This window comes from Phaethon aethereus (genome assembly GCF_964289735.1).
Source record: "Phaethon aethereus genome assembly, chromosome: 1".
NCBI lineage: Eukaryota > Metazoa > Chordata > Aves > Phaethontiformes > Phaethontidae > Phaethon > Phaethon aethereus.
The window spans coordinates 54,537,913-54,554,803 of record NC_138575.1 but is presented as its reverse complement, the minus strand read 5'-3'; the positions used below and the strand labels follow the sequence as shown (position 1 = coordinate 54,554,803).

Sequence of the window (16,891 nt, the reverse complement as noted above, 5' to 3'; positions counted from 1 at the left end):
TGTTGAGGCCTCTGCTCCCAGTTTGGCCCAGTTTTTAAGGAGTGATGAACTCATTCTAGGGAATGAACACCAGGGTGAAAAACAAATGGCAAGCTGGGGGGGAGCTGCTTGCTTGTGGAGGAAGCAAGGAAGAGGAAAGAATGTGTGTGTATCATTAAGTTGGTGACATTGTTAGTTCTGAGCAGTTATATGAAAAGCTCACAGGGAATTTTTAAATGGTTTTCTCTAATCAAAGATTTCTAATTATGCAACATCATTATGCAATCAAAGATTGCTAATTACTACATATTTAGAATTACATGATTCTACCCTAACTTTATGGGAAGTACCTTTCTGCTTTACATAAAAATTGTATCATAAATATGATAGCCTAATAAGTTCTCAAAGTTCAAGCAATCAAGCATTCTAGGTTATAGTACTGAGAGATACGGTAGTTCTTTAGATACAGAGATAACTTGCCAGCCTCCAAAGCCGTGCTGTCTCCTCCTAGATTTTGCCTGGCAATAAATATTAGAAAATGTCTCCAACACCAGAATATTCAGAATAATATTAACATTCAATTTAATAATAAAATTAAAAGTTAATAGTATTAAAATATTAAATTGCAGACTTTATCTGGGTAACAACTTTATCAGTGATGATTATACCAGCTCCTGGCAAGTCCATTAGAACTTGCACTAGATACACATGAGTGTGTCTGTGGTACATTTCTCCCCGAGTCTCTGTTGACTGAATGTGAAGCACACCAGAAAGAATAGTCAAAGCCCTGTGGCTCAGTGAGGCATGTCCTGGTTTGATGTACCGTGGGATCCTAGAACAGTACCACTTTGGAGGGTTGTGGTTGCCCCAAGGCTTTTTAAAAAACTTTAATAAAAATGCTGGGGTGTTTTGTCATTTGGCTCTTCTTTTAATTTTATGCATGAAGATCTAAATTCTTGCTAATTCTTACTAATGAGTATGATCATGTTGTGTTTTGCAGGGCTGGCTGCCCAAATAGGCCAACTTCTAATTTTAAAATTTTTTTAAGTTACAGGCTACCGTATAAAACTAAAAGGTCTTCCTCTTACATCAGGTAGTATGAAATGGTTCGAAAGTGCTGAAAATATCCAACAGACAAACAAAAGTGTATTTGTGGAACAACTGAGTTTAGAAGGAGCAGGGAACTGGCACAGAAATGTGAAGTGTTGGCATCCTCAGTGGAAAATTGGCTCTGGACAAAGCAGGTAGACAAAGCAGATGTGGCTGTTGTGTATTGTGAAGTTACTGTGGGTTTTGGGGAAACACCACAGTGTCATCAGCATCCACTCATTGCAGCTGTGGAAGTAGAATGGAGAGATCTGCTGCTAGAGGTGCCTACATGTGAAATACCTTCTCACCACTCACCTGTTAAGAGTTTCTTTCTGTGACTCTTGAAATGAAAGGTACAGTCTTCCAGGTGGAGATCCTCTTACGTTGGTCTGTGCTAAATAAAGCAGCACTCAGAGCATTTTTCCTTTCGCTGACTTCAGGAGAGGTAACAAATTCAAAGCAACACTCTCAAAAGAATTAAAAAAATAATGTAGAAATTGGGGGGGGAAATGATGCTCTTTGTTGAGATTGCTTTCCCTGCCTGCAGAATATCAGCATGGGGAGGCAGGTAGGAAAAGTCACAAAGCATAATGCAAACAGTAGTATTTTCTACTACCTAATCTTGTGAAATTAGACCCAATTCATGAGTGGAAATTATTTTCCATGGCAGAATGCAAGTGTGGTTAAGTGTGGCCTATTATTCAGCTTGTGGTAGTTAATGTTACAGCTGTTGATTTGAGGGTAGAGTACCCACGATTTTTGTCATGTTAACTCACAAGGATGTGAACCATCTAACACAGTCGCATAGGTTGTTCTATTGTATCAGCAAGTCATAGCACCTTTGAAGTATAATCAAATTTATTGCATATGTGCTCTTTTAAATAGTTACCTTTTTTAGCCCTTGTATATCAGATTGACCTTGCAAGTTTTCATCCAGTATTTTATATACAGCATGCTGCTATGTGTGTGTAAATATGTGTGTATGTCTATTTCTAATTTGTTATTGTTCTATGATTAAACCTAATGAATATTGTAAATAAAACTTTTAATTTCAAGATTTAACTGTAAATATATGTAGAAAGGTACTATTTATAAGGAGTAGCTTGTTACTCCGGCTGAGTGATTTCTAAGCCATTCCTGCTTGCTCTAAGAATGACAGTGTAAGTTGTAGAGGTTTGGGATTTTTTTTTTTCTCCTTTTGAAAAAACTAAAGAAGAGTGAAATAGATTCGCTTCTCCTTATATATTTTAAAATAAGTAGTTAAATACTTTGAATCAAGGATTTGTGATTTTGGGTGATGGACAAATTAAAAGATACCTCATAATATATTTAATTTTGTTTATGAATTTGTAAATGGAGTTAATGAGATGCAAAAATTTAGAGGGACAAAACAATTCTGTGGTACCGTTTCTTTCCAGGGTGAAGTTGTACCTGAGATCCTAAGACTATTTCCTCACTCCCAGACCATTGCTTTAAGTTAAATTGTCACCTATATATGGGACAGCTCTGATTGCTTTATATGCATTTACTTCAGGTGCACATTTGTTTTTAGGTTCACCAAAAATCTGTCACCTGACAAGATCAACCTGAGCACGTTGAAGGGGGAAGGTCAGCTGACCAATTTAGAACTGGATCAAGAGGTGCTTCAGAACATGCTGGACCTTCCAACATGGCTTGCTATAAACAAGGTCTTTTGCAATAAAGCATCCATTAGGGTGAGTATTTTATTGTGCTGGAATGGTAATTAGCCAAATCTTTCTTTTTTTCCTTCTCTCTCTGTAAACTTTCAAGCTACTTTGTATTAATAGAAAATTGTGATGAGTGCTTGATAAAATTTCAGAGAAAAACAAAGATGTTACCGGCAATAATTTCATACTAATTTTTGTTCTCATGTGATGACATGAAATACGTATGGAAATTATGAAAATAAGCAGTGATACTTTTAATTTTTTTTTTCTTTCTGAGTAGAATTTATTCATGCATGTTCTGAAATAGAGCTAGAGGTAAAACCTTGTATTTACCCATGGTAACTAGTTTACTATAATGATTTATTATTCTCTTTTTTTATGTGTTATTTCTTCTCTGTACCCTTCTCTTTCTATTGCTTTCCCTCTTGTTCTTTTCCTATTTCCAGAAATATCTTTCTGAGGGATTTTGGTCTCTGTGGGTAATGTGGAAACCCGCTAAATCTAATAAACATTGCTTTTTTTGTCCTTGTGGCTGCTAAGAATTGAAGCAATGTATATCATCTTTCCTAGATTATACTAATATGAGAGTACAGAATGAAGCTATGGCTTGTTTTTGACAGAAGTTATGATCTGGTCAAACTTTGGCACCTCTTCAGTCTTTCATGGTTTTTTTTCTTTTTTTTTTCCTAATGGGTGATTGTCCTGATTTTTCTGAATGCAGTGAATTTGATGCTTTGTTGCAAGCATCCAATTACTTGTAGGCCAACAGAGCAAGTGTGGATTTTCTTTCCTTTTACAGAAGAGAATGTGGAAGTCACTGTTGCTTTTTCTGATGCTTGACAACTCAGTATTAAAGAGACAGATTCTATTTTGTTCCTCTGTTTTCTGCTCAGTGATGAGTAGACTTTGAAGTTCTGTTTTTAACACCTAAAATAAATTTTTGTGTGTGTATAAATTTACTGTACAGTATTTTCAGATAAACTTGATTATTTTCAAAGTAATATTATTCTGAGTTCAGGAGTTACAAATATAATTTGTATACATAAAACACATTCTAAACAAGTGCTTTATTTTACTGTGTTTTTAATAATTACTTTGCTTTAGAATAATGTTTTCCCTTGCAGATACCATGGACAAAATTGAAAACACATCCCATCTCTTTGGTGAGTTCTGAGATCAACTCTTAAGTATACTCTGTGTAGCCGAATTTCTCTCACATATTTATATAGGTCTCTAGCCTTGACTTTAGAAATAAAAACATTAACAGGTCTTTACTAAGTGTCCTCTGGATAGTGACAGATGAAGACAAAATACGTTAATGTTTTTGTTGGCAGGTTTGTTTTCTTAATCTATGGCTTTAGACATCATCGCTATAATGTTTGACTATTAGCTAATTTCTGTCAAGTTCTTCAGTTATTACATCTTAATTTGGGTTCACCTGAAGGGTAGTTATTTGTCCATCTAACCCTTTTACAAGTTCCTGCCTGTCTTTTGGAGCCATCTTTTCTAAGGACTTTTCTAGTCTACATCTGTACTCTACTTAATGATTTCAGTTATAGCAGGTTTGATAACATAACATTTACAGGGTTTCTGTAATAGCCTAGGATTCAGCCTAGTTATAAATAGGATGTAAAATGTGTGCATAGGACTCAACAACAATTAGAAGTAATGCTAATTCTTGTATTTGTTTAATTTTGTTCTTAAGTATACTAAGAAATGTGGTGGCACAAGAAATTATTTGCTTGATGATGGCTAAACTTTCTTCAGTGTGTTTACTTAGGAATGAATATTCCTTTAACTGTCATGCTTCACAGTCTTGCAATGAATTCCGGAATGTCCTTGTAATTCCTTAGTCCTGAATCAGACTTGGAAAAGGCATGTTGTTTTAAATACTTTATGCATTTGCTAGTGACCCAGTTGTAATGTACTAATATCTGTACCGCTTCTTCCTGACACGCAGGGCTTAAAGTGTGGTAATGCTGAGGTGGGATGATTCAGCCTCTTGACTGTAAGATGCAACTCCCAAATTAGGAAATCAGTTTAAGCCATGCTATTCTTAAAAGATTACATACTTTGACCTACGGTAGCAGGGCCTGATTGTGTGCTTTGCTCCTATTGAACTTACATTAGCAATCTTTGAGGCTAAGATAACTTTCAAGGTCACATTTTTTTACATAAAGCTTTCCTTGAACAAGTGCATTAAATTGATAACAAAAGTTCACTCTTCAATGGTAGACTGTACAACAGCGTTTTTGACTTCTAAAGGAATGTGAAGTCAATGGCCTAAATGTCCAACTTCAGCCCTTTATTACATCATTGAACTCCCACTATTTTGGTGGGGATATTCTTGCTACTGAGAGTTTGATTAAATTGGAATAGCATCCTCTGCATAGCTTAAGAAATAACTAGAACCCACTTGTCTAACCAAAGGTACTTTCATCGAGCTGAGTTGCCCTTTGTGAAAATCTGTCTGTTAACACAGTGGCAAATACTAAGTTACCTTTGCTCATAATCAATTTCTGTTTCTATATGATAAACAATATAATTTTGAGGAGTGCTTTGGGGACCCAAGGATGCTATGCAGCAGTTTTTCCTCTATCAAAGTACAGTGTTGTGAGTGAGAAAAGAATAGACAGATATCTACATCCAGATGTTCTTCATTAACTCCTATTTTTATTACTCAACCTCCTTAAATCACTGCCCTACTGTTCTTTGCACTAGTGCAAAGTAGGTGGTGAAGGAAAATTGTGGTGAGGGAAGTTGTTCTAGAAGTCTTAATTTAAGAAACCTTAAAAGAATGGTCAAACATCCAGAAATGTTAGGGTAACCAGGAGAAATCTTGACTTCCCCCCACCATCCTCAAATTAAGGGATTGTTTTTTTCTTGTTTTTTCCTCTGTTGTCACTTTCCAAGGCAAGTTGTTCATTGAGACAGCTGAGAAAATAAAAAAATTTACTGTTAACAGCTAATGCTTCCCTGTAACCATCAAAAGGTAGTGAATTATAAATAAATCCAGAGTAGAGAGTTTATGAATTTCTAGGTAGTAGTAAGGGCATTTCATGGATAAGAGTAGCACAAAAAAACGTTTGTGGACCAAGTGATTATGAAGACAGGCACAATTAACACAATATGATAATAAAGTCCAGTAGATAGGGCAGGTTGAATCATGAAAAATCTAAAACTGAGGACAGAGCTTTTTAGTGTGGTTTGTCTGCCCTGAGAGAGGGTAAATGGAGGAATTCGGAAGGGGTGGTATAAAGTCAGAACTAGATAGGGAAGTAATATTAGCGGTTGTGTTTTGAATGAGCTTCCAGTGGGACAAGATTTCAGAACGATAAGCCTTAAATTAAAAGCGTTCCCAGGTTGTATGTTAAACTTAGGTCACAAATATTGTAAGTTAGGGGATTCTTGGATTTATTCACTTGCTGGGAATAAGGTTTTGCATTTGGTTTGTTCCCATTCTGTTCATCCCCCTGTTAGTATGCATTATTTATAATGTGTGTTATAGTTCTGCTATTTAAATATAGCCTTCAGTTAAAATAGGATTTAGGAATGAGACTTAGGAATTCTCTTAATTCCCAGTATCTTTTGTAAGGGTCCCACCTCAAGTACAAAGAATACAATAATAGCATACAATTTTACTACAGTATGGTGCGTTGCAAATTATACTAGAATATATCTTTTCAGAAATTACTTGTTTTACTAGATCTGTTGAATATTCATATACACACACAAGAGTGCATATGCACTCATGTGTATACAGTATATATATTCAGATTTTGTTTTAAAGATGCAGCGCAGAACTTCATCTGCTATCGCCAATTTTAGTGGACTAGTTTCAAGTATTTTCCATTTAAATTTTCTGAACTTATTGAACCATTTAGAAAACTTGGGAGGTATTAAGTATTTCCCTGAAGGAAAATATAGGAAGAACAGGAAGAAAACCCAGATAAGCATGCGTTAAATCATGCCCTTTTCGAAATGCAGTTTTTGAAAATGTGTGTGATTGATAAATAATACTTAGGGATCAAGAATTCTGTAATCCAATATTGGACTGGGAAGGTCTGTTAGAATTCACAAAATGTAAAGATTTATATGAACAAATTAAAAAAAGGTAAGTCTGGCACATTACAAAAGTTTATGGGAAAATTGACATGGTAAGAAATGTTTTATGTATATTAGAAAAAGTTGTCAAGTGGTTGTTTGGGTTTTTTTTGGTTGGTTGGTTTTTGTTCATTATATGTCATCTATTTACTTTGTTACCTCTTAGGTCTCCAATTTTTTGTTTTGTTTTGTCTTTCAAGTCCTTGGATAAAGTTGTCATGGAAATGAGCACATGTGAAGAGCCACGTGCCCCTAATGGTCCCTCTCCTATAGCAACTGCATCTGGACAGAGGTTGGTGATGATATTTAGATTTAATTGATCCAAACACGTTTAAATTCCTCATTTTGGATGACTATGAAACAGTTGGATCCCCTGTAAATTTTCAAAGGTATATAGGGTGGCATCTTGCCATTTCCATCTCTCCGAAACTTTGTTTTATTACTTGTGGTGGAGTTTCATATGTATAGTGATAATGGAACTGTCCAGACCCAAGCCTGGAATGAATGTCTGAACTATGTGTTGGAGCTTCCTAGGCATGTTTCATATGGGTGCAACTACTGCATCAAAAATTTACCAAGTTTAATTAATATTATGTTTTATGAAAATTAAAGATACCTTGCCTTCAATCTATTTGGAAAATATCTATAATGTTGGGGTGTTTTTTTAATTTTTATTTTTCCTTTGTTTGGTCTGAAAAACAGTATTAAGGGCTATTTGTTAGTGGGGTATTTATAAGTTCTATTTCCTTTATTGTAACAGCCAGATCTTACTAAAAGATTTCATGCACGCTATATAGCTCAAAAATCAAGTAGTTTGGTGGGACAGTATAGCATTGCGTCCGTGATCTCCATCCCCACAACCTCTACCCCCAATGATTTCCTTTTTATGGACCCAAAACATTTTTCAGTGGGCATAGGGACCCATATACAGAGGAATGAATTTGCTGGTACAATTGCATTTCTTATTTTAACTCATGCATAATACGTAGAAGTAGTCCATGGGCCTCTACATCTCCTAGGGTGCAGCTTGAAAATCATTGCCATAGAGATTCTGTGTAGGATGAAAGTTATAAAAAGGAAAAGGAATGACAAACCACATAAACTGTACTTTTAAAACAAGCAGGAAAAAATAAACCCGAAGGCAAAAAGTTTTAGATGTTAAAAGAATATTTAAAATACAATTTTCCATTGACTAATTAAAACATTCAGAACACATAAGATTTTCAGTAAAAAATTAATGGTAACTGCTTTATCATTTTTCATACTGGAATGTGTGTTAATTTGGTGTAGAAATGTAACCACCATTTAGGATGCCTTTCTTTTATAGAATGAAGCAAAGCAAATTCTTTATACCTTTTACTATATTTTGCATCTATGAAAGATATTAGTTTTAATGGATGGAATAACTTAGCAATAACCAGATTGGAACTGTCTAATTAATTTGACATGCATTATTCCTTATGTATACCTAAAGAAGAGTATGTCTACGTAATGCTGTAGACTTATTCTTACATATAATATATATTTTATTTTTATACATTTATTTATATGTATAAAATCCTTATCATGGAAAAATTGCAGTAATTTTTATACTTCATGGAGATGGATCTTGGTCCAAAATATGTTCTTTAATGACTATTTTGAGATTAGGATCATAGGGTGGAAATTATTGTAAACTAGGTCAAGTATACTTAACAAAAATTCATGACTGGAGAATACATTAGGTACTTATTTTATGGTTTGTTTCATGTTGTATTTCAGTTGTTTAATAAGTTTAATTCTGTGCCCTTTCATTAGGTGTGTATTTAATATGTTGGCATTTCACTTTTTAGTGAATATGGCTTTGCTGAAAAAGTGGTGGAAGGCATTTCAGTTTCTGTGAACTCCATTATAATAAGGATTGGCGCGAAAGCCTTTAATGCTTCATTTGAACTTTCCCAGCTGAGAATATACAGTGTAAACGCAAACTGGGAACATGCTGACCTCAGATTTACCAGAATACAGGAAGCTCAACGTGGAGAGGTAAATACTATCTTTTGTTAACTCTTTTTTTCTTGTTTTTGTGGTAAAGGAGGAGGAGGTTGAAGTGCAACCTTATACGGTCTAGGAAACATGCTCTTTCTGCGAATGGAGACATTCTGTGCTGAGTAATTTCAGCTGTCCTCTAGGAACACAAGGATGTAAAAATGGTGGATGTGAGTCAGATCAAATGTCATGTCTCTAGCAGTGGCCAGAGTGGATGCTTAGGGAAGAACGAAGACTGGGGCAAGCATACGTAGTGTTCCCCTCTTATGTTCTCCAAGCTTGTGACCATTTTAAAATGCAAACTAGACCAGACTTGAAGAGTACTGAAAGAAAAAGGGATGGTCTATTAAATGTGGAAGGATAAGGTGTTGTGCTAGGTTTTTTAATTATTATTTTTATTATTTTTAAAGCTTTAAGTGGTTATTTATTTGCTTGTGAGGGTTTGCCTAATAAGGGTTTTTTTTCTTTAAGCAGTTTTAACTGAATTTTAAGAAAATTCCTATGCAATAATATTTTTCTTGGAATAGCTAAATCATATGTATACAAAAGAGGTAATAGCAGTAAAGCGTATCCTTTTCTACTGTCTGGGAGAACTTAACATGGAAGGCCTAGATAGGTGTACACCGTTCTTTTGCTTTGTCCCATGTAACCAAAGTAAAATATGTACTGAGTGCAAGGTTGATTCTAAATATTGTATGTTGTATTGAGAAAGACTTATATTAGCATTCGTCTGGCCTTGGATAATTAGGTGTTTCAAATTTTGCCCATGTTTGCCTATTTAGAGAAGATTATTCCAGAACAGAGTTTACTGAGGGGAAAGAAACCCCAAGAGAATGTTTTTTAAAAATACCACAAAATAATGAGTTGAAAACTATTTTTCTGACAGTTTGCCTTTCTTGCAGCTTATCTGTATGCTAATGCGCATGTGTTAATGAAGTCTAAAGTTTGACTAGGTGGATTTTTTTATGGCCATATTTTTTTATTTTTTGCTTTTTAGGAAGAATTTGATTCTGACTAGTGGCCCCATACACAAGAGAGCTTTCCTTTGGGAGTGTTGCTTTTAGTGCAATGAGTTCTGGAAACACATATTTCTAGAAAATGTAGTTCTTTGTCATGTAGTAAATGGCATGAAAAGGTGAAAAACAAAACCAATACTGTACTATAGAGTAATGTGTCAAGCTACATTTTAAGGGAGTAAACTTTTAGCTTTACACTGTAACTACACTCTTAAAGGCATCTCCTTAGAGGTTTTTTTAGAAGCTTCCATTTGCACTGCATCTCCTGGATGCGGAGAGTAGGTACTCTGCTTTTCTGCAAATGGTATTTTTCCAACTGCTTTGCACTGTGCCTTTCTGTGTTGCTTTCTTCATTGTGTGTGCCTCCTTCCGAAACACACTGGGAATGTTTTACTGAAGTCTTTGCTTATATTCGCAGGACATAGGCTGTACAGTTTTTAAACTGACAAGAGGATAATGACAGATGAAAAATAAGACACATACCAGACAAACACTTCCCTCTTCCATTTTCCCCATAGCTCATCTTTTTTTCTTCACAGAGTAATGTAGGAAGGTGCCCAGGTGGCCAAGAAGGCCAACAGCATCCTGGCCTGTATCAGGAACAGTGTGGCCAGCAGGAGTAGGGAAGTGATTGTGCCTCTGTACTCGGTACTGGTGAGGCCGCACCTTGAATACTGTGTTCAGTTTTGGGCCTCTCACTACAAGAAGGATGCTGAGGTGCTGGAGCGTGTCCAGAGAAGGGCAACGAAGATGGTGAGGGGTCTGGAGCACAAGTCTTATGAGGAGCGGCTGAGGGAACTGGGGTTGTTTAGTCTGAAGAAGAGGAGGCTGAGAGGAGACCTTATTGCTCTCTACAACTACCTGAAAGGGGGTTGTGGCGACGAGGGTGTTGGTCTCTTCTCCCAAGTAACTAGTGATAGGACAAGAGGAAATGGCCTCAAGTTGCGCAAGGGGAGGTTTAGATTGGATATTAGGAAAAATTTCTTCACTGAGAGAGTGGTCAGGCATTGGAACAGGCTGCCCAGGGAGGTGGTGGAGTCGCCATCTCTGGAAGTGTTCAAAAAAGGTGTGGATGTGGCGCTTCAGGACATGGTTTAGGGGACATGGTGGCGCTGGATTAATGGTTGGACTTGATGATCTTGAAGGTCCTTTCCAACCTAGTGATTCTGTGATTCTGTGAAGGAGTTTTAGAGGAAACTAGTATTAATGTTTTTTTCCTCTTGATGTCGTATTCATTTGATGTTCTCCATGATGTTGCTGCTGGACAGCCACTCATTTTCCCATAGCTGATTTTCATTACGCAGCTGTATTTGGTCACGTATCATTACTCTAACATTTGCTTGCTGTGTCTTCTAGAAATCCATGTAATGGATTCAAAGCTTGTGGGGTCTATATGGCATACAATGTGCTCAATGTTTAACTTTCTCTTTTAACTGAAATAAAACACTTTAAAAACCTTTCCTATCCTGTAGCTTTGCTTCCCTCCCTTTTCCTATATACTAGGATTTAGCATTTTGACACTAAACTACACAATCTTCTTTTTTTTTCCTCTACCAAAAGCAACCTAGAAGGCAATCATTGTGACCTTTGTCGTCTTCTGAATATTTTAAATGCTGCTTTTTACTGCTGTCTGCTTGGAACTAGCTTAACATTTTGGTGATATTCTGGAGGTAGAGAGAAGGATCAGGGCTTTACTTCCCGATACGTGTTGAGGGAATAACAGGTGACTTGTATTTGTTCTGTTCATGTGGCTCTGCATGAAGGTTACGTGTGAGTGTGTGTGTATATATGTACAGATATGTACATAGATATGTACATGCTTAGGTGCAAGTAAACTGTCATATTGCATGAAGGTGTGTTTCTCTTTTTATCTCTCTTTAAAGGTTTTAACTTTTAAAGAAATTAACTGGCAGATGATCAGAATAGAAGCAGATGCAATCCAGAGTTCTAAGCATGAAATCATGAGTGCTCCAGTTCGTCTGATTACTAACCAATCAAAAATTAGGGTCACGCTTAAAAGACGGGTAAACTTGAAAAGTTTGAAATCTTTTATTATTTTATGAATTCATTTTTAACTCCTGCTTTTAATGCATACGTGCACATAGTAAAGATTTTAAATTTAGACCCGGTAAAATGTAGAATTCCTTGAACTAAACTTTTAATAACATGTAATAAGTAAGACTGTAGAGTTTATAAGATATATTGCAGCCAGAATTTGAAGATTAAGACCTTGCAGAGGTCCTGCTAATGAAATTGTTTGATCTGCAGAGCTTTGTTTATGATGATGCATGTTGTCTCACCTCTCTAGATTCAGGCAATATTTTCATTACTTACATTTAGAGAAAAGCATTGGTTTAATAACCAATGCATGCTAAACAAATAACAAGTGAGGCATAAATATACTATATGTTTGGTACTTTTCAATTAGTGACAGGAATACAGTTTAAAATGAAACATATGTTTGTTATTTATGTGGAAAAAATTGGCTTTTTGGGAAGTGTGGTTTTGCTTTCAACTTTTTTTTTCCCTTGTATTTGATGTAAGAAATGTCAGTGTTTAAATGGACCTGTTTAACTTGTTTAAATTATTATTCTACAGTTAAAGGACTGTAATGTAGTGGCATCAAAACTGGTTCTGATTCTGGATGATTTGCTATGGGTTTTGACTGATTCCCAGCTGAAAGCCATGGTACAGTATGCCAAATCTCTTAGTGAAGCCATAGAAAAATCAACAGAACAGAGAAAAAGCTTGGCTTCTGAAACAACACAGGTATGCTAATTGTCTTGCTATATCGTTACCAGATGCTCTAAAATAAAAATACAGTGTGGTTAATTGTGTTAATTTATTTTAGAGAACGTTCAGTTACTCAGTTTCATTCAGCTCTATATCTTAAACTACATCAGGAATGAATCACAGTAGTGTAAAATAGACTTTATTTTACAAGATTTTGTGTGTTGATGTTAATTGCAGGAAAGAAAAAAGTTGTAGTTCTTTATCTATGTAGAGAGTATTTAGACTTCTGTATTTGCTTATGTTGATTAGCTGTTTAGTGAATTTGGTATCTATATATTTTCTGGTTATGAATTAAAAAAAAATAAAATAAGGTAACCTTAATGTGTGGATAGATATAATGATTTAAAGTGCTTGTCCAATTTGTTTTCATGGTACTAACTTTTAGTAAGAGCTTTCCTTCGTGCAGCTCTCTTGCTGGAATATATAGTGAAAAATAATTCTACTTTTAATATATTTCTGCTGGCATAGATGTGATATTGATGCTGCATGTAAGACAGTCTTAGGTAAATCTTGGTCTTCTTTCAACACATAGAGCAGACTAGACCAGCTAACTGGGCTTTGAGTGTTGGGGGGAGGGACCTTTTCTTGTATTTGTGCTGCTTCTTCACAGACACCTATAAAAGATAGTCCTATAAAAATAAAACATAATTTAGTACTAAGACTGATTTGAATAAAGTGATTTGTATAGAATCTCTTACAATAAAGCTAGTGTACTGTAATGGAGAGTTCCGTTCTTGTGGTCCTGATGACTTATGATGTGATTTGGTGGTTTAGCTACCGCAATCAAATGGTTAGCTGTAACTGAGCAAGGAGGTCCTGATTCTTCAGTTCCCTGTACTAGCTTCTCACCAATTCCATGGTACTGGCTACTCTAAAGTAGTTTGGGGAACTAAACTAGCAGAAATGTGCCCAAGAAAAAATTGATAGTTTTCTGCTGGCTTAGTTCCCTCAACAGCTTGCAACAGAAGTTAGAAAAACACCACTGCTGCAAGTGACAGGGATATAAAGAAGCATAGTGGAAGGGGAGAATGGGGAACGCACTGGAATTGCCTCTTTGTGACACCTAGCCATTAGCTCGGTTTAGCTTTATTCTAAAACAGCACACTTAAATCTCAGTAACGATCCAAGGTGGTGCAGATTTTTCATTATTTCACAGGCATGTTTTGAGTAAGTGAAAGGATGCTTATGCTTGAAAGGAAGGATAAACTTTATAAATTGATATGAGTAAATATTTTTTCAGAGTTCTGCCCCTGCACCCAGCTGTCAGCAGGTGAAAGCGCACCAGACAACAGCAGCACCTGATCAAAATGATGCAATAGTAAAGTTGTTTAATGATTTTGATGTTAAGGAGACTTCTCATCACTTAGTAATTTCACATTTGGACCTACACATATGTGATGATATCCATTCTAAAGAAAAAGGTAACTTTTTTTTTTTTAAGTAACATGCCTGTGAACCATAATCATCTTTACAAGACATTTTGAGGAATACAATAATGTTAGTCAAGAATCTGTCTTTATTTTAGAGAAATATTCAGAATTGTCTTCGCTGTCTGTAGACACATTTAAAATTAGCTATATGCCTCCATCAAGACAACAGTTCATTTTTAAATGTAATTATTTTAGAATAAATGCAATAAAAACTGCTAAGAGTGCTAGAAGCTTCAGTCATTTTCCTGTCTTCTACAAACTGATTCTGTCCAGTCTGACTGTTCCTGCTGGTTTTTTCTTTTATATTAACTGGGTTATGAAGAATGCAGTGGCAACATTACTGTGGCTTGAAAAGGTCACTATACAATCTGCTTTAATATGCTTATAAAATACAGACTAATAAAGGAGGAGTCCTCTTTGCGTTACTAATTTAGAGAATTTGGTATACTCTGCAACACATAGGAAGAATGGAACAAGTGTTCTGTGGCCTTATTTTGTGTGTAATACTTGTACTTTTTTCTTTAAATGGTAGTCTATTGCATATAGCCATATTTAGAATCAGAAAAAAGACGACAAATGACACCTCTTTCATGTATGTTAAAAGTGATCAGAAGAGAATGACATATCAATGTATATCCAAGGAGCTGGTAGTCACTGAAAAATTTATTGAGGCATGCAAGGTCTGATGAAGAAAAGAGTATGAAAAACTTAGGTTTTAGCTAATGTATTTCCTTGATTAGGGAAGACACTTGCAGAGCAGGAGAGCACAAGGTTCTCCGGCTGGAGAGGTATTTCCTTACATGCAGTGTATCTACTGCAGTTGGGATTTATCATTCTTTGTGAGATCTCTTTATTGGTCCTTTATTTTTGGCCATGAAGTTTAAATTTAGCAGTGGAAAAATCAGAATAGAGGATTCTCAGAAGACCTCTTCACTGCCATAATATCTGTCAAATAAAATAAACCAAATCATATTTACAATATTCTTGAAACTAAATACTGACTTCATATGACTGATCATAATCATATTCAGTGTGACAAGTTTTCTTTCAGAAAAACTGCAGTAATATGTGTTCAAAAAGTTGTCTTTACTTTTTAATAGCATTTAAAACAATATGCAAGTTGCTAGTAGTGACTGAGTACAGAACAAGGAATTCTACAAGCTGATCTTTAGAAACCAGTCAAGACTACCTGAATGAAAATTTTGAGGGAAGATAATGAGGTTGTAAGGAGAACCAGTAAAGGGGAGGAAAAAGTAGCTGTTAGGTGTTTAAAGCTATGCAGCAACACGAGGACTACCATGCTAAATACAGTGTCTGCAGACTTGAGCGTTGTTTTATTTTACAGGCTCAAATAGACGTGTTACAGGAGGGGCCATGCAGCTTTCCTTCAGCTATTTAACAGTGGACTATTACCCATTTCACAAAGCAGGTATGAAAGTGAGCATTTTGTGAATTACCTGTGAATGTAACTATCTTGCTTGAATACCAAAAAATTTGTGTTGTGTGTGTATATGTATACAGCTTGGATAATAATGTTCTAAGCATTTGAAATACGCACCTTTCTATTTCCTTCTATATGCAAAAACAAACAGCAAAAGCAATAACCTGGGAACCAATTTAATTTCTGTGAATGAGCTATTTTAGGCCAAACACTTTTCCATTTCACATTCTGTTTGGTCAACAAAATGGTGTTTACACATTTCTGACATGAAAAGAATTGTGTGTTGACAGAGGAAGTCAGTATGGTGGATTGAGAATTCACTAACTGCATATTTTCAAGAGTCAATCTGCTAGATATCTTTCCATATAGAAGTCCATCATTTTATGTCCATTTCTAAGCAGTATTTTGGTTTTTATTTTATTTTGCTAAATAAAAATCCCAGTGTGTAGAGGTCCAGTTGTATAGCCTTTTGTTAAGGAATTGTTGTTAAACCGATGTTAGCAGTTTCCAAAGAAGCATTTCTTACAAATAATTACTAGTAAATTTTTTTTCAGAAATCTAAAAAAATTAGAAGAGGTGAAATAGTTTTGCTGTTGAATTTCAGATCAAAGGCAATCCAGTACAGTGGAGAGGCTTTTAGTTGGTGGGGGCTTGGTTGTGCTTTGTTTTGCTTTTTACTAACACAGACCAGTCATTTCAGAGTGATTGTCCACACAGATTAAAGGTGTGAATTAGCTGTAGCTTGCCTCATGTCCTTCTTATCACTCATGGTTGCAGATGGAATCCTGTAATATCAATCTATTTCATTCATAAGTAGCAAGTATAGTATTTGCACCTTAAAAAATGTAATTTAGTATAGATCAAATAAACATTTTGCTTTGCTACAAAACAAATAAACACAGCCACAGAAAAGAATATGCTTAAGAAAAAACAGTTTTCTTTCCTTACTATAGGTTGGCCTAATATGATTTCAGATTTGTGATATTGGTGTCCTGTCCTATAAAAGTGGGACCTTAAGTTACAGAGGTTTAACACATGCCTGTCTTGTGACCCAGCTGTGTTTTTCACTTACTGTCACTTCTGATTCCTATGTCTAAGTGAGGGTCTGATCTATCCATGATTTCTGTGAGCTCTCCTTAGAGATGTAGAGAACCCGGGAAATAAATAGATTGTTTCTTTTGTAAGGATTCTTAGCCAGATTGACCCATGCACTGTAGGCTCTTGGATGGGTACATTAGAAGCTCACTGAGAATGCTTTTAGGTAATGGCTACATGGGACATAACTCTTAGTACATGAAACCAGAGATGGAAAAGATCATTTGTGGT

The 16,891-nt window shown here is 35.6% G+C and overlaps 1 protein-coding gene across 1 annotated transcript in view; it reads left to right on the top strand.

Moving 5' to 3' along the window:
* BLTP3B (bridge-like lipid transfer protein family member 3B) overlaps positions 1–16,891 on the top strand; it is a gene marked incomplete at both ends in the record, with an annotated part of 57,326 nt that overhangs the window by 13,126 nt on the left and 27,309 nt on the right. The window contains 8 exons of the mRNA XM_082013754.1: positions 2,621–2,783; positions 3,881–3,919; positions 7,061–7,152; positions 8,693–8,882; positions 11,785–11,925; positions 12,500–12,670; positions 13,935–14,115; positions 15,470–15,553. Of these exons, the coding sequence (XP_081869880.1) occupies positions 2,621–2,783; positions 3,881–3,919; positions 7,061–7,152; positions 8,693–8,882; positions 11,785–11,925; positions 12,500–12,670; positions 13,935–14,115; positions 15,470–15,553 (1,061 nt within the window). The remainder of the gene's footprint in view (positions 1–2,620; positions 2,784–3,880; positions 3,920–7,060; positions 7,153–8,692; positions 8,883–11,784; positions 11,926–12,499; positions 12,671–13,934; positions 14,116–15,469; positions 15,554–16,891) is intronic.